General features: G+C 43.4%; 1 protein-coding gene across 1 annotated transcript in view; it reads left to right on the forward strand.

Moving 5' to 3' along the window:
• The window catches only part of TMEM245 (transmembrane protein 245), a 139,945-nt gene that overhangs the window by 108,635 nt on the left and 9,327 nt on the right, over positions 1–21,983 (forward strand). Inside the window, exons 14-15 of the mRNA XM_075142350.1 lie at positions 18,521–18,621; positions 20,230–20,404. Coding sequence (XP_074998451.1) covers positions 18,521–18,621; positions 20,230–20,404 — 276 coding nt within the window. The remainder of the gene's footprint in view (positions 1–18,520; positions 18,622–20,229; positions 20,405–21,983) is intronic.

Consider the following 21,983-nt stretch of genomic DNA (forward strand, 5'->3'; position numbering starts at 1 on the left):
AATGTCCTTCTTGTAGTGAGAGGCCCAAAAGTGAACACAGTATTCGAGGTGCGGCCTCACCAGTGCCGAGTACAGGGGCACGATCACCTCCCTGCTCCCGCTGGCCACACTATTTCTGATACAGGCCAGGATGCCGTTGGCCTTCTTGGCCACCTGGGCACACTGACGGCTCATGTTCAGCCGGCTGTCAGCCAGCACCCCCAGGTCCTTTTCCTCTGGGCAGCTTTCCAGCCACTCTTCCCCAAGCCTGTAGCGTTGCCTGGGGTTGTTGTGGCCGAAGTGCAGGACCCGGCACTTGGCCCTGTCGAACCTCGTACAACTGGCCTCAGCCCATCGATCCAGCCTGTCCAGGTCCCTCTGCAGAGCCTTCCTACCCTCGAGCAGATCAACACTCCTGCCCAGCTTGGTGTCGTCTGTAAACTTACTGAGGGAGCACTCAACCCCCTCATCCAGATCGTTGATAAAGATACTGAACAAGACTGGCCCCAAAACTGAGCCCTGGGGAACGCCGCTCGTGACCGGCCGCCAACTGGATTTAACTCCGTTCACCACAACTCTCCGGGCTCGGCCGTCCAGCCGGTTTTTCACCCAGCGAAGAGTGCACCTGTCTAAGCCGTGAGCCGCCAGCTTCTCTAGGAGAATGCCGTGGGAGACAGTGTCAAAGGCTTTACTGAAGTGCAGGCAGACCACATCCACAGCCTTTCCCTCATCCACTAGGCGGGTCACCTGCTCATAGAAGGAGATCAGGTTGGTCAAGCAGGACCTGCCTTCCATGAACCCGTGCTGGCTGGGCCTCATCCCCTGGTTGTCCCGGACATGGCTTGTGAGCGCCCTCAGGACGAACCACTCCATGATCTTCCCCGGCACCGAGGTCAGGCTGACAGGCCTGTAGTTCCCCGGATCCTCCTTCCGGCCCTTCTTGTAGATGGGCGTCACACTGGCAAGCCTCCAGTCGTTCGGGACCTCCCCTGTTAACCAGGACTGCTGGTAAATGATGGAGAGTGGCTTGGCAAGCTCCTCCGCCAGCTCCCTCAGTACCCTCGGGTGGATCCCATCCGGCCCCATAGACTTGCGAGCGTCCAGGTGGCGTAGCAGGTCGTTAACTGCTTCCTCTGGGATTATGGGGGATTTATCCTGCTCGCCGTCCCTGTCTTCCTGTTCAGGGGGCTGAGTACCCTGAGGATAACTGGTCTGACTATTAAAGACTGCGGCAAAGAAGGCATTAAGTACCTCAGCCTTCTCCTCGTCCTCGGTGGCAATGTTCCCCCCCGCATCCAATAGACGATGGAGATTCTCCTTGGCTCTCCTTTTGTCATTAATATATTTGTAAAAACATTTTTTGTTGTCTCTTACGCCAGTGGCCAGGTTGAGTTCTAGCTGGGCTTTTGCCTTTCTAATTTCCTCTCTGCACGACCTAATGAGATCCCTGTACTCTTCTTGAGTTGCCTGCCCTGTCTTCCACAAGTGATAAACTCTCCTTTTTTTCCTGAGTCCCAGCCAGAGCTCCCCGTTCAGCCAGGCCGGTCGTCTTCCCCGCCCGTTCTTCTTATGGCACACGGGGGCAGCCTGCTCCTGCGCCTTTAAGACTTCCTTCTTGAAGAATGTCCAGCCTTCCTGGACCCCTTTGCCCTTCAGGACTGTCTCCCAAGGGACCCTCTCGACCAGTGTCCTGAGCAGGCCAAAGTCCTCCCTCCGGGAGTCCATGGTAGCGGTTTTGCTGGCCCCCTCCTTTCTTCACCGAGTATCGAGAATTCTATCATTTCATGGTCGCTGAGCCCAAGACGGCCTCCGACCACTGCATCTCCCACCAGTCCTTCTCTGTTCGTGAACAGCAGGTCAAGCGAGGCACCTTCCCTAGTGGGCTCGCTTACCAGCTGCGTCAGGAAGCTATCTTCCACACACTCCAGGAACCTCCTCGACTGTTTCCTCTTTGCCGTATGGTATTTCCAGCAGACGTCCGGAAAGTTGAAGTCCCCCACGAGAACAAGGGCTAGCGACTGGGAGACATCTGCCAGCCTCTTGTAGAATATTTCGTCTGCCTCCTCGTCCTGGCAAGGTGGTCTATAACAGACTCCCAGCAGGATATCTGCCTTGTTGGCCTTCCCCCTCATCCTTACCCACAAGCACTCGACCTCATCATCACTACCATTGAGCTCTAGACAGTCGAAGCACTCGCTAACATACAGGGCTACCCCACCGCCTCTCCTTTCTTGCCTGTCCCTTCTGAAGAGCATGTAGCCATCCATTGCAGCACTCCAATCGTGAGACTCATCCCACCATGTTTCCGTGATGGCAACTAAGTCATAGCTACCCCGCTGCACAATGGCTTCTAGCTCCTCCTGTTTGCCGCCCATGCTGCGTGCATTGGTGTAGATGCACTTGAGCTGGGCTGCCGATTTGTCCCCCGACACTGGCATGCCGTCCCTAGGCTCTTCTCTAGTGAGCCTGATTTTATCCCCTTCCCCCTTCGAATCTAGTTTAAAGCCCTCTCGATGAGCCCCGCCAACTCATGCGCGAGAATCCTTTTCCCCCTGTGAGACAGCTGAACTCCGTCCGTCGCCAGCAGGCCCGGTGCCGTGTAAACCTCCCCGTGGTCAAAGAAGCCAAAATTCTGCCGATGGCACCAGCCCCTAAGCCACGTGTTGATCCGATGAGTTTCCCTGATCCCTTCAGTATTCCTCCCTGCAACTAAAGGGATTGAGGTAAACACTGCCTGTGCTCCCGATCCTCCCACCAGTCACCCCAGTGCCCTGAAGTCCCTTTTGATCCCCTTGGTTCTTCTCTCTGCAACCTCCTCACTGCCAGCCTGTATAACCAGTAGCGGGTAGTAATCGGAGGGCTGTACCAGACCGGGGAGCTTCCTAGCAATGTCCTTAACCTGGGCCCCAGGGAGGCAGCAGACTTCCCTGTGGGATGGGTCTGGCCGGCAAATTGGGCCCTCCGTCCCCCTCAGAAGGGAATCACCTATGACAGTTACCCTCCTTTTTTTCTTAGCGGAGGCAGTCGTAATGCGTGGGGCTGGCTGCCTCGCCTCGGGCAACCCCCTGGGTGGGCCTTCATCCGCGTCCTCGTTTGTCCGGCCCTCAAGTTCCAGAGCCCTGTATCTGTTCTGTAAGGGCAACTGGGAAGGTTGGGGTGAGGGAGGCCGGGCGGGGCTTCGCCTGGCGCCCCGAGCAGGGACCTGTATCCATTCCCCTCTGTCGCCTGGGTCCCCTCCTTCTGCCTGGTGGCAAGAGGGCAGGGGATCCTCCGCTTCTTGTGGAGCCTCCATCTGCTGCCCTTGCCTCAGGGATGGTAGGGTGCGGCTCCACCAATCTATCTCCCTCTCACACTCCCTGATGCTCTTTAACCTCTCCACTTCCTCCTTCAGCTCTGCCACCAGGCTGAGCAGATCATCCACCTGGTCACAGCGCACACAGGCGTTGTCCCTGCTGCCCTCCTGCACAAGGGACAGGCTCAGGCACTCCCTGCAGCCGGAGACCCGGACAGATGTGTGTTTGCGTAGGGGCTCCGTCTGCGTCGCCACGTTTCTCCTGGCGATGGCTTTCGGCCGAGTGGATACCATGGCCAGGTCCTCTTCTGGGAGGGCGACGACCACGGGTTGAGCGAGCCTCTGGAGCCTGGAGGGGGCTGCGCCCTGCTCGCACGCCCTGCCCTGTGCCAACTGCCGCGCAAACTGCCGCGCCACTCTCTGTTCGCCGCGCTCCGGGTCGCTCGCGCTCCCTGGGGGCTGCTCTTGTACCTGAGGGGGTTTGGCCGCCGTCCCTCCTGTCCCCGCCCACGCTGAGTCAGAGCTGCCGCTCGTCAGGAGCTCGCTCCCCCGGCTGGGGGGAGGGGGGTTGGGGCACCCTCTCGCTCCCTGCGCTTTTGCCATCGCGGTTTTTGCCGCGGTTTTGCCGCTTCAGGAAGGGTCCCCCGGCGCGATCCTCCGCTCCGGAGCCCTTCGCCTCGGTGGCCTCGAATGAAATGGCCAAATGGTGAATGAGGGTGAGGTGAGTGATGGGCGAGGCGTGGACAGGAGCAGGGGACTACACGGTGGGAGGACCACTGCCTTGTGCTCAGCAGGACAAATCCCACCCGCGGGGCCGCTGCCTCGTGGGGGTGTGCCTCAGGTGAGCGGTAGGGCTGCTGCTGGTGATGGTCTGAAGTAAGGGCCTGGGTGGTAGTGGGACAGGCCACCTTCCGCAAGGTTGTGGGTGTCCCTTGCCATCTGGGGAAGGCAGCAGCTCGATGGAAGCCAGGCCCGCTTCTCCCCTCTCCCTGGGGGCTCGGTGCAGAAGAGATGGCACCTCTTCACGAGGGGCGGTGGTGGGGGATGGGGAAGAAGGGCCCACGCAACCCTTGACAGTGAACAAAAGAACTGTTCATTGGTGGGAGATGTTGCAGGTGAGCCTCCGGGAAGTCCATAGAGTTGGTTTTCAGTTAACCAGGACTTTCCCCTTGCGAACCCGTGTTGGCTGTGACCAGTGACTGCATTGTCTCTCAAGTGTTTTTCGGTAACTCCCAGAATGACCTCCATAATTCTACCTGGCCCTGAAGTGAGACTGATAATTTGGAAACAAGAAATTCCTGGGGTTCATGCCTTTATTATGATAATTTTGCTCCATTTCAAAAACTATTACCAGATTATTGATGTTATAGGCTAAAAAAACCAGAATGTAAGGCACCACCAAAGCACGAAGGCGGGCATGGGAACGGAAAGTTTCTAAAAAGAGCCTCCTACTCAAAGAGAGAGACCAGGACGGGTCACAGGAGTGCAGATGCAGTCGCCAAAGTGCCAAATAAGAGAGGACGAAAGCATTTTTATTCTTTTGTTATTGTTTATTGTCCATTCGTGAAGGTGCGGAGGCTGGGCCGCCAGTAGGGAGCCGGCCGGGCGCTGCTGCAACGGTGTTGGCGCCGTCTCGTGCAAAGGAGCCTGGATGGCTGGGGTACTGGCAGGTCATCCCTGTGGCAGGTGGACCCAGCGCCATCGATGATACCACTGTTCTTGAGGTGGATCCACCTCCATGGGCTCCGTGCCGTCGTCTGGTGGCTTAACGGCCATGGGCCCCGAGCCATGCTCGGGTGGATCGACCTCCATGGGCTCTGTGCCATCGTCTGGTGGATTAACGGCCATTGGCCCCGTGCCATACTCTGGTGGATCGATGTCCATTGGCTCCACGTCATCCTTTGGTGGGCTGTCACGCCTGGGCCTCACGCCCAGGTGCCTCCGCAGATAGACATGCCAGGGCCCCATGCTGTTGCCCTGTGTTCCCACAGGTGCGCGCTGGACGACGTCGGTAGCGTGAGCGCGGGCAATGGCTCTCATGGCGCGAGGAGGGATGTTCCTCCTCCACTGCTTCCCCCTCTTCAGGCTCCTGGGAGGTGCTTTCCTCCTTGGCGGTTGCGGGAAGCGTCTCTGTGGCGTCCCACGCCAAGGTGGGCAGCCGCCCGCCTCGCTGCTCCCGCTGCTCCCTGGCAGGCAGGCACGCTTGGGCTCCAGGGTGCTCCCTGATGGGCCTACAGCCATGCGCTGCATGCCGTCGATGAGCGAAGCGATGTTGATCACGCTCCTGGCGGCAGGAGGGGTGCACCACCATGCCCACCAAACCATGTCCCTAAGCGCCTCATCTACATGTCTTATAAATACCTCCAGGGATGGTGACTCAACCCCTTCCCGGGCAGCCTGTTCCAAGGCCACCTTCCGCAAAGTTGTGGGTGTCTCTTGCTACCTGGAGAAGGCAGGACAGGTCATGTTGAAAGAACCACAGAATCACAGATGTTGGGATAGATGCTTGGAAGTCCCCAGTCCTAGCTCCTGCTCAGAGCAGTCCTAGTTGGATCCTGTTGCTTGGGTCTTTGTTCAGTCATGTTTGGATATCCTCAACGACAGCAGTGCCACAGCCCCTCTTGGCCCCTCTGCTGTGTCTGAGCAGCCTCATTGTGACCATCTTTTCCTTTTATGTAGCTGGGGTTTCTCCTGGGCCTAGAGCCACTCGTTTAGCTGTAGTCACCAGGTAGTTCCCCCCCTGAGCCTTCTGTTCTTGATGCAGACAAGAGGCAGCTCCCTCCGCCTGCGCTTGTGTGCCCCTCACCATCTCAAAGGCTTTGGGCTGGGCCCATAACAAATCTTTCCTGGACTGTGGAGATGAGGAGGGGACAGCGGAGTCCAGATGAAGTTGTCAAAGCGCCAAATAAGACAGGATACATTTTTGCGGGTTTTTGTTGTTGTTGTTGTTGTTGTTTTATTCTTTGGGTTTTTTTTAATCGTTTATTGCCCAGTCTTGAACTCCTAATGAAACACCTAGAAGGGACCTTAAGGGTGAAGTCCAGCACTTCTTCCTGGCAGTGTTGTAGTCTTCTGCTTTTCCAAAGCAACAGCTGTCTCTCTAATGTCTTTGCTTGATCTATTGCTACTCTTTGTGCACTGCCATGGAGTGTCTGGCTTCATCTTTAAGACGCTCATACTCTCCTAAGACTTTAGACACCCAGAGGAGAGGGAGGGATGCGGGGTGGAGCTTCTCAGCCTGGGAGCATAATTCAGTCTTTCTAGGCTTGTCCCAGGACAAGCAGGCAAAGGGAAACACAAGGGATGGCCTGCTGCTGGTTTGGTATTTCCCTGTGTTGTGAATGTGATTCTGTTTGTCAGCAGGGCATTTGCCTTTGCCCCAGATATCTGCCTTTAATGGAGTTGTCCCAGTTCTCACAGGTAAGTCCTGCCAGCCTCTAAGCAATCCTCCAGAAGGGGACGACGGTGTTTGGGCTATAGAACAAACGCAGTTTTGCAAACTGTTCGTAAATCAGTTTTGCCAATTTTGAGTAACTTTCATGATGAAAACGCTCCTGTCATTGTAGAGTAAGCACTTGTGTGTGTTTTGTTGCCTATATACTGCCTTTGGTCCTCCTGATGGGTTGCATCTTGGGGAAGGCAGCATTTAATCTGCAGGGGGAGAGGGAAGATCAATATTTGCGTGATGATTCTGTAAAAAACAGTAGAAAGCCTGGGAGGAAGATCACTACCAAAAGCATGTGTGACTGCAGGGTTTTCTGACTGATGTATGAAGTACTGGTGGTATTTCAAATAAAGCAACTCATTCAAAATTCACAACGTCAAATTCCGTGCTCGCATTTTGTGTGCCATTGCCTGCAAATGAGGTGGGAAACAAAAATTTAGGAAAATGTTAATAATCCTGAATACTGCTAATGCCTCAGTAGCAAAATAGCTTCTGTTCTCTGATAGTTTTGGTCTTTCATGCCCAGTTGGTTTGTCTGTTTCTCTTTTCCTTTGGTTTGCAATCAGTCTCAGGTCTTTGTCACTCCTATTTTAACTTTCTTGGTGTGGCCACACTTCGTTACTATTTCTTCTTGATAAATGCTCCATTTGCCCTTTGCCTTTTCATCCCTCCTGCTGTTCTGTCCTTTTTTTTCTTTTTAAAATTTTTTTTCCTGTTTTCCATATTACATAAGTGGGTATCAGCACAAAAATGCAATGAATTATGAAGCTAGTATTGCACCTTCATCGTGTGCAAGAGTCTCCCTTGACTAGCAGGGTGTTTAGTAGCCTGTGAATATAGTAAATACATGACTTTCTTTCACTGAAACTACTAAAAGTCAGCTACAGGAACCAGTGGTGAAAGGGGACTAGGGAGGGGACTGGCGACTGTGGCAGAAGGGTTGTGCCAGAGTACGTTGAACTGCAGGAATTCTTTCGGCAGCACTCTGTCGGGGTTAGGAAGATTACTTGCTTTAGAAATTTGAGAACCACTTGGACCGGTTTACTGGATTTAGATAATTTTAGTTCTCAATACTAGTTAGTGAAATTTTTCATTGTAATTATAATTATATTAATAATGTAGTATTTTGAGGGTCAGTGGAAAATTGTTATCTGCACAAATCACTGTGAGATTTGCTTTGTTCAGAAAGCTTCTGTAAAATGAAGTTAGTTCATAAGTCACCTACCTCACTGCATAAGTAGGAAAATGATGTCCTTTACCCCTGAAATAGGGAGGTGGTGCTCTTGTCTGGATCTTTGTTTTTCTTCCTGAATGGATGAAGCAGTAATTCTCCAATTCACAGGTCTCCAAAGTAGTAGCATGCACACCTTTGCCTGAACCATTCTCCTTTCCCTGAGCAGCATGTCATTCTCTTCCTGAATGCACCATACCCTTCTTCCCTGAAGCTCCCATCCTGCTTGCTCTGGTGGAGATATTGCACATTACTAAGTTGCATGTTGTCACGGCCTCAGTGCAATTTAGTGTGTGCGATACTTTCACATGAGTGCATGCACACGGGTATGGCTGTGGCTTAAAGTTACTGCAGCTTTCAATTTTGGTGGGGCCTAATTACATTGTGAAATGGTCTTAAACCCAGATCAGTAGTTTGAGTGATGCCTTGAGACACGTCTTAGTGGAAGTTTGTTCTGTAATGCCAGGAAGATGAGTACTGTTTGTTTTCAATTTGAGAAGGGTTATCATTATTTGCTTCATTTTCTTCATTTGTCATGTACATTTGTCATGTACATACACACTCAAATTTGATCAGATTTTTCATTGGTTATATAAAAGTTACTTAAAATATTAGGTGTTTCTAAAGAGGAAATAGTAATCATATCCTTAACTGAAATTTGCCAGAAAGTCGAAGAGAGATTTAATATGATGAAAACCTATGGGTGAAAACCTTGATGGCTGAAACAGGTTCTTACTGGTTTTTTTAACTTTTATTTATTAACATTTAAAGAGATCTGAAATGAGCTACCATGCAAACAAACAAATAAACAAAAAATCTCAGCTGTTTAAGCACCTAGCTGGTTTGCTGTGGCATCCCGGCAGTAATGATGGAGAAAATGAGATGGTGATACAATTCCCACAGAAAACAATAATCTTCCAGCATGTTAAGCTAATGCTTAGAAAAAGCAAAATGTGTGATCTTGTTTATTTTACTGCAACATTAATAATGTCTTTCAGATTAATTTTTCAAAGACACCTGTTAACTGATTTTGTTTTGACGGAATTTTTGCATGCAATGTATGTTGTTTAGTAGCAGTAGTATCTCTTGCAGAAATCTCTTTTGTCACAGCAATGCATTTAACAAGACCTTACTGAAATTTTATAAGTTCTACTTATGGTGTGTGTTACGAGGTGGGAATAGAATTGAAAATGATTCTATCTTAATGAAATAATTTCCTAGTCTAAAACTGGGAATAACAGATACTTTTTTTTTTAAATTACATGGAGGAAAGGAAAGCTTCACTTGAGTTACTGAAAAAAAAGAAGAATGTAGTCTATAAATCTAGAAGAGATGCTGCAATGTTTCAGTACGTTTGCAGAACCAAACTGACAGTAACTGTAACCTGATTATCCTAATGGGATAGATAGTAGTATTTATTGGCTGATTGTTTTAGTAGCAATAACCACATGACTCGCTCATACCACTATTTTAGTCGTAAATATTCTCCTATTTGCAAAAAAAAAAAAAAAGATTTATCTTCACCTGTATTTCCTTTTTCTTTATATGCAAAATACTTGTTCTTATTAAACACAGCTGTCTGTATATTGCTTTACATACACATGATTTTTGAAAGATATTCAAAGAATAATTCAAAGAAAAACAGATATTCAAAGCAAATTTCAGAAAATAATTTATTTGCTCATGCTTAATCTTTACTCTTTTTCCAAATTTACTTGAAGCTATGAAAAAATGTTCATTATTGTACAGACATAATTTGGGTCAAGCATGTCACAAAGTCTGTAGGAATTTTACAGTTTACTACCCCTAATTCACGAGATTACCTAAGTGCATAATCTGATGCTGAAACAAACGGTCCTGTTCTCTACGCTGTGCAGACTGGTATAGTGTATTTTCAAACACATGGACGGGTTATTGAGGGCTTCTTTGTTTTATATCAGGCAATGCCAATATTCTGCCATTTGGTTCTTTCATATTCCAGATGGTGCATTCTGTATGTTCCGATAGCAATTTCTCTTAGTGCATTTTTGTAGTTTGTAATTCTGTGGCTGTCCAGTTTGTTTAAGACTGAAGGTATCTGTAACGCGTAGAGGATGTGGGTTATTGTGTGTGTGTGCGCGCGCACATTTAAACACATAAGCAGATTTGCACGCAATCTTTAAGAATATTGTAACTACGTTGCATCTTAGATACTAGTCCTTTAATTACATATTGCACTTACGCAATTATGTATGTATGCTGGTTTTTCTACAACACCAACTTTTTCGAACAGTTGTTTGTATGTCAGAACTTAAGAATCTTTATCTGAATGAAAGTGTAGTTGGTATGTGACACAGACTGTATCAGTAAAAACAGTGACACTTGCATCTGGAATTCAGCTCAGCCGGTTAGTTTTCCTCTTTGCTTCTAAGGCAGGCCTAGTAGCTAATTGGGAGGGATGGAAAGACAAAGGTTGCTGAAAGAATTACTAAATATATAGGGAAGAGATCTTCTCTCAGGCATTTCTAAGAATAAAGGGATACTATGAGAATTATTTTTAGTATAACATATTGCAGGATTCTATGCTTGCATATCTAATAATTCTTTATGTGTGTATTTAAGGTTGTAGTGTATATTATTATAACCTTGGTTAGATTTCTGCTATTTAAAACACAGATTTATTGTAATGTAAGAAGACAGCATGAAGGCTGATATAAAACTTCAGGATTTCCTGACATTTCAAAGATTTAACATCACAGCTTTAGCTTTTTGCTTTTTTATCATATTAGGTCGAATTATAAGGTCAATCCATTATTTATTCTCTCCACCAGCATAATAATCTCTATGCTTGTGATTCATAGTTTTATAATAGTAATAATCTGAACAGACTGGGAGTTTCTTAACACAAGACTGCAGTGGATTTTGAGCTTTATTGAGTCCAGCTAGCTGTTGCTCTCATTCATGAACTTTTCAAGCTAAAACGGGGATCTAAAAGAATTACATCCTTACAAGTGGGGTGGACAATAATAAATGTTCAAGGTACAGTGCCAGTGCATGCTAACAGCTAAGAAAGGCTTGAGTAAGGCTAAAGGAAAGACTGACCGCATAGCTGAACAGCAAATAACAAAGGCCACAGGAAACAAGAAACTATCCTTTAAAAAGCTGAAGTTTTAGCTAAATGAAGAAAACAGAAGGATCATAAACTTAACAGATAGAAATAGGCCTAAGGAGGGGGGGGGGGGGTTGATTCATTTGCTCAAAGCTCCACAAAATGCTATTAAACCAAAATACCATTTTTCATATGCAGCAGGAGCAAGAAGCACTCAGGGGGGCTGAGGAACAACAAGGCTGCTGCAGGTTGTTGCAGGGGGGAGGGAAATTGATGCTGTGTTGTTCGCTGCTGTGAAGGTAAGTGGAGGGAGTCACATTGTAAAACCCTTCTTACGGGTGAGCTGCAGTAGAATCTCTCAGAAATTACAGTGACTGTAGAAGAGGTTGGAGAAGAACGGACAAAAAGAGCAAGAGCAAATTGCTGAGAGTGGATGATATTAACTCACCAAAGAAAAGTCAAGGGCAAAATTGGGGTGGGGGGGCGGGGGGAAGTTCCAGGGAACCCAGGAAGTACAAACATGTAATCTGGACATCAGTACTGTGCAGCTTAATAGGAACTAAAGTTAAGGACATACCAGCACCTGGTTAATATGATTTAGTTGCAAAGAATCAATGGAGTTTTCACACCGAGTTCTGCCTTACTCTTCATGTTTTTTGAAGTGGTCAGGAAGCAAGGCCATTAATAAGTTGATATGGCTGGTACGTTCCACTGAAATTTCATAAAGGCTTTTTACAGCATCTCTTTCCAAAGATTTTCAAGGAAATTAAGTAGTGATGAGATAATAGAGAAGGTTTCTGCATGGATAAATAGTCAGTTAAAAAGATAAGAAACAGAGGGCAGGAGTAAATGATGGTGTTGAGGTAGGGACCTCTGCTATCCCATCTGTTAGTAATTGTCCTGAGAAAGAAGTAGAGAGGGACACCTTACTGATGCTGCAAAACTATTTGAGCTAGTAAGGATGAGAACTGAGTATGGAATTGCAGCAGGATCGTAGACAAACTCAGTTAGAAGACAGCAGTGCCTGGGGAATGACTGATGAAATGTAGCGTAGATGAAAGTGATGCATGCGGGTGAAAACCAGTCCTAACTTCACACATAAACTGATGGCTTCGGTGCTGACTGTTACCGCTTTGGAGCTGTATTTTCAGGTAGGCATGCTAGCTCAGTGCTTGGTAATACTTAAAGACATCTGCCAGGCATATCAAACATTAAGATTTGTTAGAACAGACACAGACAACAGAAATGCAGAATATTACTCCCATTGTATGAATCTATGGTTTGCCTATACTGTGTGCTATTCTGGTTCCTGCATCTCGGAAAGCTAGGAGCACAACAAGACTGACTAGAGGAATGAAGGTATGCATCAGTTTCTGTATGAGGAATGACTGAGCTGGTTAGGACTTTTCAGCCTGGAAAAAGGATGTTACACAATTGAAGTATGCAAAATCAGTGTGAAAAGGATGACTGGGGTTGGACTGCTCATGGTCTTTTCCAACATAAACTCTTGGGATCATCAAAAAGCAAGCGGGCAGTTTCAAAAAATAAGAAAGGTATGTTGGTTCATGCGACAGACAGTAGACATGGGGAAGGTCTTGCCAAAGCATGTTGGAGTTGCAGCAACTTGCAGGATTGGACAGGGCTAAGAATAGATACTAATTGAGGATTACTAAATAGACAGCCTGCATCAGGTTCATGATATCCCCTGAGGTGGAAAGAGAAGCTGGAAAAATGTTCAGGAAAATATGTGTGTCCTATTTCTTTTGTTCCCTTGGTGTCTGCTTCTGGCCTCTACTGGAGATGGAATGCTGGCTACACAGACCTTTGGTCTGAACTACTTTGGCTTTTTATATGTTATGTTCCAGGATCCATTTTAAGAATAGTTAGGCTTGCACTTAATAAGCATCGTGGTCTGCTCATGATAAAAATCTGGAAATGTTAGAAATAGTTGATTCAGAAATAACTAATGCTTTCAAATGTGCTTCTCAGAAGAGTAACTGCAAGTTTATGTGGTATACGTGACTAAAACAGGCCAAAATAGTCATTAAAAAATAATTACAAATATTATGAATACAAAAGTATTGCGAAGAAATAATCAGATGTAGAATTTCTCACAGACTGGACTACATGTCAATTGTTCTTTTTCAAAGAATGTAGACGTTTCTCTGTTAGAGAAGAAAGTCTGTTTGCTGCTGTGTCCTTCGGACTAGTTGCCACTGTTTAAAAGTCTGAAGTTTTGATACAGTCGCTTGAGCCCTGTCCTGCCTTGAGAGGTGTAATATTTGCATCAGTTACACCATCTCAATGACCTATGCTTTGTTCAAGACGATATCACTTTATCTGATTAGTGTCATTACTAGCCTCCATTATGTTGGAGCCGTTATCTCTCTTTGTTTAGTTGTATCATTCCTAAGGAGAAATTAATTTCAACAACAAAACTGTTGAAATCTTGTCATGGAGTCATCTCTGAAAATCATTTGCATATTTATATTGCTCCTGAGATGATCTTACTCTGTCAAGAAACACTTACTGCCACTTCTGCTTTATTCATAGCTGGAATATATTGTAGTGCTCTTTGCTTATTTTCGTATGTAATTTGACACTGAAAAATAATGAGGGTCTTTTTTATTCCTAAAAGAACAGAACCCTTAAAAAGAGTCAAAGAACAGCTTAAGAGTTTTTTTGCAAAAGGACTTCTTTGAGTCATTTCATTCTTTGGTGTTCTCCCGGTGATCACTTGAAATTTGGGGGATCATTGTAGAAGAAGAATACTTCAGTCCTTTGTAAGATAATGGCTGTCCTTTGATTGCCACTGGTAGCTTGACTTTTGCAGTGGATCTTGGCGGTGTCTGAAGGAAGACAATCAGTTATTTGGGTTTGAAGTTATGGTGACAGCGGCTGTTAGTTTCAGCTGGGACAAGACAGCACTGTTGTGCAAAGAAGAGTTCCTGCCCTCCAGCCACGAGTGTGCTGGCTTCTTTCCTGGTGGGAATGCAGCTATTTATGCCACTGCTCTATGAGTTGGATGGGGAGCAGAGAGCTGAGCTAGTTAGTTAAAACTAACCCAGCAAAAAATAATGATTAGCTGAATTCACTGTAAAAACTGTCGTGGCACGTAAAAGAGACCACCATGCTGGCAGGTCGACAGAGGAAGGGTGGTCTGGCGTGAAATGAATGCTTGCGAATGGGGAATGGGAGGGCTCTTTTCTTGTGGCAGTGCTGAGTTAACCTGATTTGAAATAAATTGTGAAACTGTGCTGTGAAGTTTGGAATGCATTGCATTTGCTTTTACACCTTGAACCCTCTACTTTTAAGATGTAAAGGTTGTATTCTCAAAAGAAATTGAGTAGCTGGAGTTTTTTAAAGCATCGTTTTGAATTAGTCAGCTCTGTATACAGGAAGATTTTGTAACAAAGATACAGTACAATCCTTGTAATATCTACTTAGAGAATATGGGAAAATACCAAACATCAGTGGTGTAAAGAAGATGACGAAAGACTGAAATCGTCTTTTTCTAATAGTATTTTTGGCTTAGGGTGTTCCTGTTATCAAACTTGCATTTTAATTGGATTGTAAACCACTGTATGGCTTGTAAAGTGTTTTGTAAGGTATTTAGGGAAATGCTAATTCTTGCAAACATTTCCAAAGACAAATGTCACTTTTGTCTAGTTTTTACTCTTATGCCCATTCAACGGCCAGGCTCAATATGCTTTCATTATAAATTTACTATAGTAACCAGTAAATCTCTCTTTTGAACTTATTATATGCTTCCTCTAATCTTTCTGGAAACTCCAATTCTCATCATTTCAGCCCATATGTTCTTCTTTCCTCCAATGCTCTGGGAACGGAGAGATCTAGAAAATCAAATTAACTCTGAGGTCAAAGAGTGAATGCTCTGAGTTGAAGCTTGAGGTATGTTCTGCTTCCCAGGAGTCTTCACTTTTCTGCCTCCTTCCTTTGAACTGGGGTTGTTGCAGTGTTAGGTTGAAATTTTTTAAATTTCACCGTGTTGCTAATGGTGAACAGACCTTACCTGCAGGCTCTGTGAAGTGAACCTGAATTCAGGTGGACAAAAATTTAATGTAAACTTCAGTAGAAGCAAAGGGGAAGCTGTAGTCTTTTTATGGCAAATCAGTAAAAGAGAAAAAAAATCCACTAAAACCCACAAAACCCATAAAATGAAAAGGTGGCACCTTCCCTTGTGTCTACAAGGGAGATCTACAAGCCAATTCCCTAGCTTTTCAGTGAAGCAGAAAGAACGTTAACAAAAAATATTTAGGCCAGCTACGCAGAAACATTTGACAAGTTGACATAAGTTTCTTCATTTTTAATCTGAATAATGTGAAGTATGACCCATGTCCTCTGATTTTTTAATTTGTTTTTTAATTTTACATGCTTTTCAAAGCTCAGTAAAATGGAGTATGTATGTCTTAAGTATGCTTTACACCAAATTGCCATGAAGTGCTCATAAATTACACATTTGCAGATGACAGCTCTTGCAGGTAAAGTGGTTCATCCAGATACAGTGCCAAAGAGAGACATGAGCAGCAATTGGATTTTCTGATTTCTGAAACATACAATTACTCTTGTATATAAAAGGAAACTGTATGTATGCCAATAACGTATTAAGAGATGAAATTAACTTACTGTCATAATTTCACCAGGAAGGTCTGCGTTTTACAGATGGTAATAAATTCATTTAGGGTTTGCACTAGCATACCACATCATCTTTAAGATCTGGTATCACAGATGCAGAGTAGCTGAAGCATACTGTTGATTAAGATTCTGGTTAGTGTTTTCAGCACTAGATGGATATTTTAATTTCAAGTGAAGTTGATACTTCAGATGCCTGCCTCAAGCCAGAGGCCTGCCTTGCCTCCTGTATACTGAAATGTACTTTTGGGGCATACTTACAGAAGTTGTTAAGACCTTGTCAATTTTACTACAGTACAGAAAACATCTTTATGGGAAAAATAAGGAGATACTTCAAGGATAGTTTTAAAATATTTTTGACAACTGAGATGTATTTGTGCCACAGTTCCTGTTTGATTAATAGGAAAAAGGTTTACTCGAAGATTTAATTATAGCATGTTGAAATCTGGGTTCTTATAGATGCTATTAAATATTTAGATTTAATGCTTCCTTCTAACAAATTGTTCTGGATATGTTGGGGTTTTTTTCTTTCCGGTTTTGTTGGAAGGACCTGGCAAATTGCATTAAAAAAGTTGAAAACTTTGTGTCACCAATGAAGAGTTTCAGAAATTGTGAGATACCTTCTTTATAGTGCAACGGGATTTCTATGGGACAGGTCTAAGATTTAAGAGACCAACAAGGCTAAGGAAGTTGGCTTGACAAAAGCGTAAGGGTTTAGTGGGTACAAATGTATGTTTAGTGCAACCAGGAGAAGTGATGGGGTTTTTTGTTGCACCCTCGTGATCATTGCAGTAGAGATAGCACTTCATCTCTCCAGCTGCCTGGAGACTTCCATTGCCAAAGACCCTGTTGTAATTGTTCGTGTTCTAAATTTTTAAGATCCAACCACAGAGGATCCGTATGGATTAAAGTCATATTTAGCCCTCTGTTTTTGTAAGGTATCCTTAAATAAAATGTTGATAGATTGATTATTTTTCCCCCCTTTTTATATGATGTTTATACTTGATGGTTGACAGAATTAGTTTCAATTAATAAACAGGTTCTCGTTACAAAAATATTATGCTCCTTTGAAATCCTCAGAAAGAGCAGACATTAATTAAATGTCACAGAAAATGCTGAAAATTAAGACTTTTGAGTAGCTGAAGTATGAAAACATCTTGAGTTTTTAATGCAAACCCATATTTAGCATTCTTACTGTGGCTTTGGTTTTTGGGGTCTTCTCTCCTTCTTGCCAAATTTTTTCATGCCAGAAGCTTACTTTTTTTATAACTAAAATACAGGTGAGTATTTCACTCTTCAAAATCTGTAGATTCTATATATTTTGGTCTGTGATTTCCCATTTTAATATTATAGAAGTTTATCTAAACTGTGAAGTATTCAGGCTCTTTTGACTGAGGCCACCACATATTTGTAAATATTCCTTCCCCTTCCTCATGACCACATATCTGTCTGTCAAAAACTGGGAGTCTTGGAATTCTTGCTGGTAGATCAGAAGAGAAGATTCTACCTAGTAGTTTAATAGCAGAGAAGGTTTCTTTTCTAGAAGGCTTTATCGACTGAGCAGAGGAAAGAAACTGTGCTCTTAGAGGCTTTAGTTCCAGAAAGGGCTGTTTTCTGTGCAGACTGTGTTCCTCTTCGAAGTGCAAAGAAAACCTTTCCACTAATCATCTATTGCATGTCTTCCTGTCCTCTCTGCCCTCCTACCAGAGTTCCCAAAACTGCGAAGACACAAGCAGTGTAACTAAAAGCACGGAATGTAAAATGGGAAGTTAACATCAGCAAACTTTGCATTTATCTTTGCTAAGAGGGTGTGTGCGCTGCCACTTCTGCAATGATGTAACTCTTAGGACCATTCTGAGGAGGGGAACTCAGGGATAGTTTGGTTACTTAGATCCAAGCTAAAATAGTGGTTTCAGGAAGCTTCACACCTTTCTCAAATAAGGGTGAAAAACTGGCAAAAATCTCACAACGGTGAGATATACCAGTTGTAGAGTATAATTTTTGTGACTGTAGTCCTAAGGCATGGGTTTTCAGTTCGGTTACAGGATACTCCACATGTGTAAGTGCACCAGCGCTGTAAAAATTAGCTTAGCTGATTTTTAGCACTTAGCTGCCTGTTTGCTGTCTCATGAAGCTGTGGTCACGCTTAAGAGAGGAGAACTTTGTTTTGTGGCCAGCATGTTGGACGTAGATTCAGCAGGACTGAATTAGATTACCAGGCTTTCTATTCGGTTTTTAGTAATGTAACTTAGTAAGCAACCTAAAAGCTAGGAATATAAAGATACTGAGGATAAAGTCCAGTAGTGAATATGAGGTGCTCAATTATTTTCATCCAGAAAGCCATGTAAGTATGTAGGAAAGTAAGAGTTTAAGCAGCCTATTTCACTTCACAGACCAGTGGTTTTAATCCGATGAGAATAAGCAGGTATGGAAATGTAAGCAGATAAAGAAAATGAATGAGCAGGTAACAGTCGAAAAGGGCAAAGAAACAGTAGTTCATATGTAGAATGGTACTGCTTCTCATAGATAAAAGGTTATTTTTGATAGAGGATGTGGTCTGATGCTTGAGCAGTTTCTTTCAAGGACTTTATCTCTGGAACCCATTGTACAGTAAAGAACAGTTTGGGGTTTTTGTGTCTAAATACCTTAAACGACAGATGTGATGGATGCTTATTCTTTTCATAGGGAACAAATGCATGAAGGGTTACGTTTTGAGTTGTGTTATTGCCGCACTAATGGCCTGCAGTTTTTCAAAGCAGCTTGTGTATATCTTTATAGTTCCCAGAATCCTGTTGCCAATAAAATTTAACAGAGTTTCTTTGATTGTTTTAGAGGTGTATTTGATGCTTCCCTCAAAATGGCTGGGTTCTATGGACTCTACACTTGGCTGACTCACACTATATTTGGGATTAACATAGTCTTCATACCATCTGGTAAGAATTTGATCAATTATAATGTATTTATAGATAATATTGCATAATTATTTATTGTACAAGATCAATAGGTTTAAATGTTGCTGATAAGATTAGTCTTGAAATTATTTTTAGAGAACATTAAGTCAGAAGCAGGTAACTACCAGAATTAGAGTTGCACAGGCAACCTTAATATGGCTGATTTGTGCAAATGTCTTAAGACAGCTTCTAATTACAGGATTGGCTACTTTTTTATCATAACACCCAAGTCTATTGATGCACTCAATATATGGTATGAACTTAATGAGTAGCTATTCAGAATTTTTTTCTTTATTCCCTGTTCAATATGTAACCTCATTTTTATTTCCTGTTTATTGTTCAAACCCCACTATGAAAACACTATGGTAAGTTTAATACTTTTGTGATATGCATTGTGGTTCCAAAGAACTTCTTAGCATTGATTCTTCCAAGTTTAATTTAAACTACCATAGATGTAATTATTCTACGAAGACTGTACAGGTTTTCATAGCTCTTATTTTCAAAATCTTTAGTTCCAATTGTGAATGTATGTAGTGCTGCTGAAAATTTATTCCGGGGGTGTTTCAGGATGGCCATGGGTAGGGTGGAGGGTGGAGAGACGTCCCTGATTGCTGTCTTACCTCTGAGCCTTGCCTTTTTCTGTTTTCGCAACACATCCCCTGCCAGCTATTTTACTTCTCCTGTCTGTTTCTTTTGCTGGATGTAATTCTTTTTCTCATCTATTCAGTCCAAGTCTTTCCAGGTTTTAACTTCATTCTGCCTGCCTTGGCTTTTGTTTCTTCCATAGTTGACAGGTACTGATTTTTCAAGATGCCTAAATGCAGGAAGTTCTGGTATTATGAAAATGCACGATAGAGGCGTGCTTCTTATTCTCAGTACTGTTGCCTGTCAGTATTACCCACCTCTGGTTTTCTGTTCCTCTTTAATCTTAGCTTTGGAAGTGGCTGGACAGTTTCACTGAAAAATCTTCTCTCCTGTTCCTCTTTTGCCTCTCTTCCCCTAATAATAATAATAATAATAATATGTTCATTCCTGTTGCATTAAATTAGAATGACAGTAGTACTGCATCACTTTAGATTACAATGGGTATTTATATAATCAGAAGGGTGTATGCCTGTGTGTACACATGTGCATACAGAAATACGTAAGTCATGGATTTTATATTTGCCTGGTTTCTCACGGTACTATCTACATTATTACAGTTGACTGCAGGAGATCCGGTAAGTTACAATGAGACTTCTGCTTGTAGACTTTCTTGCACACAGTTGCTAATTTGTAGTTATGTAAAAGTTTGAAATGTTTGAAATAACTTTAAATTTTTCTGACTTGGTGCCTCTTTTGGAATTAACTCCTTATGACTGACAATTGGTGAAGCTTTTCAGTATGGGGAATAGTGTAATTTTCTTTTTTTCCTAAACCACAGCTATAAAACACAAAGAGCCTTGTGTGACCCTTCTTCAGTGTCATATTTACAACAGTTGATAGAAGTGGGACTACCGGTGTAGCAACAGTGTCAGAATTTAACTGTAAATATATTTGTGAAATATGTTTCTCTGGTCTTTTTCTCACCTCTGCTTCTGTGTGCTCTAGCATTAGCAGCAATCCTTGGAGCAGTGCCATTTCTGGGGACATACTGGGCAGCCATCCCTGCAGTCCTAGATTTGTGGCTTGTGCAAGGACAGGGATGCAAAGCCATTTTGCTCTTGGTTTTTCACCTCTTGCCAACCTATTTTGTAGATACAGCAATTTATTCAGATATATCAGGGTAAGTACATTGAAGACTTTTTAAAGTTAGTATTGTAAAAATGCTTGACGATCATCAACGCCTTTAATTAAGCATTGACGCCTTTCTGAAGCATGCAGAACAGCATCTTCAAGCATAGGAACAGGTGTAGTGATACCACCTCATAGTAAGAAGTCTTACTGCCCTAAGTGCCTTTACTTTCCCAGGCCTCTTTTCTGTGAACTTTGTCACTTCAGAAGTCCTGAACTCGTTCTCAAAGTCAGCAAAATCAACTGTTTTGGTTGGTAAAGTAATTCTAAGAATACCTTTGCTATTTATCTAATCATTGACTAAAGACATGTAGCATTTTCCTTTACACCACTTAATGCCAGATGACACTGCAGAACAAACAAGAAACCCATGAGCTAGTTAGGGACCTGAAAAAAAAAATTCAATTTTTCAGAATGGATTGTGAGAATTTTGAGGATTTTTTTGAAGCCAGCCTTTGTGTTGTGTCACCATACCCCGGTGTAAAAATCTATTGATTATGGATTGATCTTTAAATGTGTTGAGACACGTGAAATTGCGAAACTGGAGATAGGCTCCTACTGAGACAGTAGCCAGTGCTGTTTTCCTGTTGCGGGAGGTAGGCACAGATTTCTTGAAAAATCTTGCTAGGTGTTTGGCTGCCTCTATTGACTTGAAATGTCTCCTGGTTTCAGCTTTGTACACAGAGAAACACAGAAAAACAAACTCCAAACTATGGAGACAAAGTCAACACTTGCAGTTGTATCTGGATTGCAACTGAAATGTCTGCTGACATTTTCTGCTGCTGAAATATCTAGTGAATCCCTTTATGCAATTCAGATGAGAAGATAAAGCAGCACTGTTTAACAGAGCTGGCAAAGATACGAACTGTCAAGTTTCGTATGTGCAAGACGTGTTCACAACCATGCACAAGATAGATATAAAGTTATACTCCTCTAGTCACTGCTTCAGTCTTGATCATCAGAAACAATCCTAGTAAACTGTTTGAATTGAGAACTTCATGGTCCAGACTTAGTTACATGCTGGTACTAGTCCCTCATTTATGCTGATTTGTATTATAGTGGAATTAATGTAGAATAAGGACATTAAGTGTCTCGGTTCTGTGTTAAGTTAAATATTAATATTTTTGTTCACCAAATATAATTACACTGAACAGACAGAACCTAATGATAATAAGCACAATATTAATAATAACTTTCATAGACTGTGGCACTAGTTATTTTGCATGAATTAAAGCTAATAGGTGCAGTATAATCAAATTGCGATTTTTTCCCAACAATAAATCATGGATAAATTTAAGGCTAGTAGCTATTTAACCAGCCAATAATTCTTCTACTATTAGAATACATTTTTTGACTGTAGGGGATGCAGACTCTGTTTACTGTCCAGAAAATATATGTGCCAGGAATAGATTTTCTGATGGTGGAACAAAATTGTATTCTTCCCATTAAATAGAACAATAAGCATCACACTGCCTTGCAGATTAGATTAAATCTATTTGAAATAGCTGTAATTAGGTTATGCAGGGTTTTCCAAACGTGTTAAATTTATACTGTGATCCTATTTCATCAGG

Source organism: Calonectris borealis, chromosome 2 (genome assembly GCF_964195595.1).
Source record: "Calonectris borealis chromosome 2, bCalBor7.hap1.2, whole genome shotgun sequence".
NCBI lineage: Eukaryota > Metazoa > Chordata > Aves > Procellariiformes > Procellariidae > Calonectris > Calonectris borealis.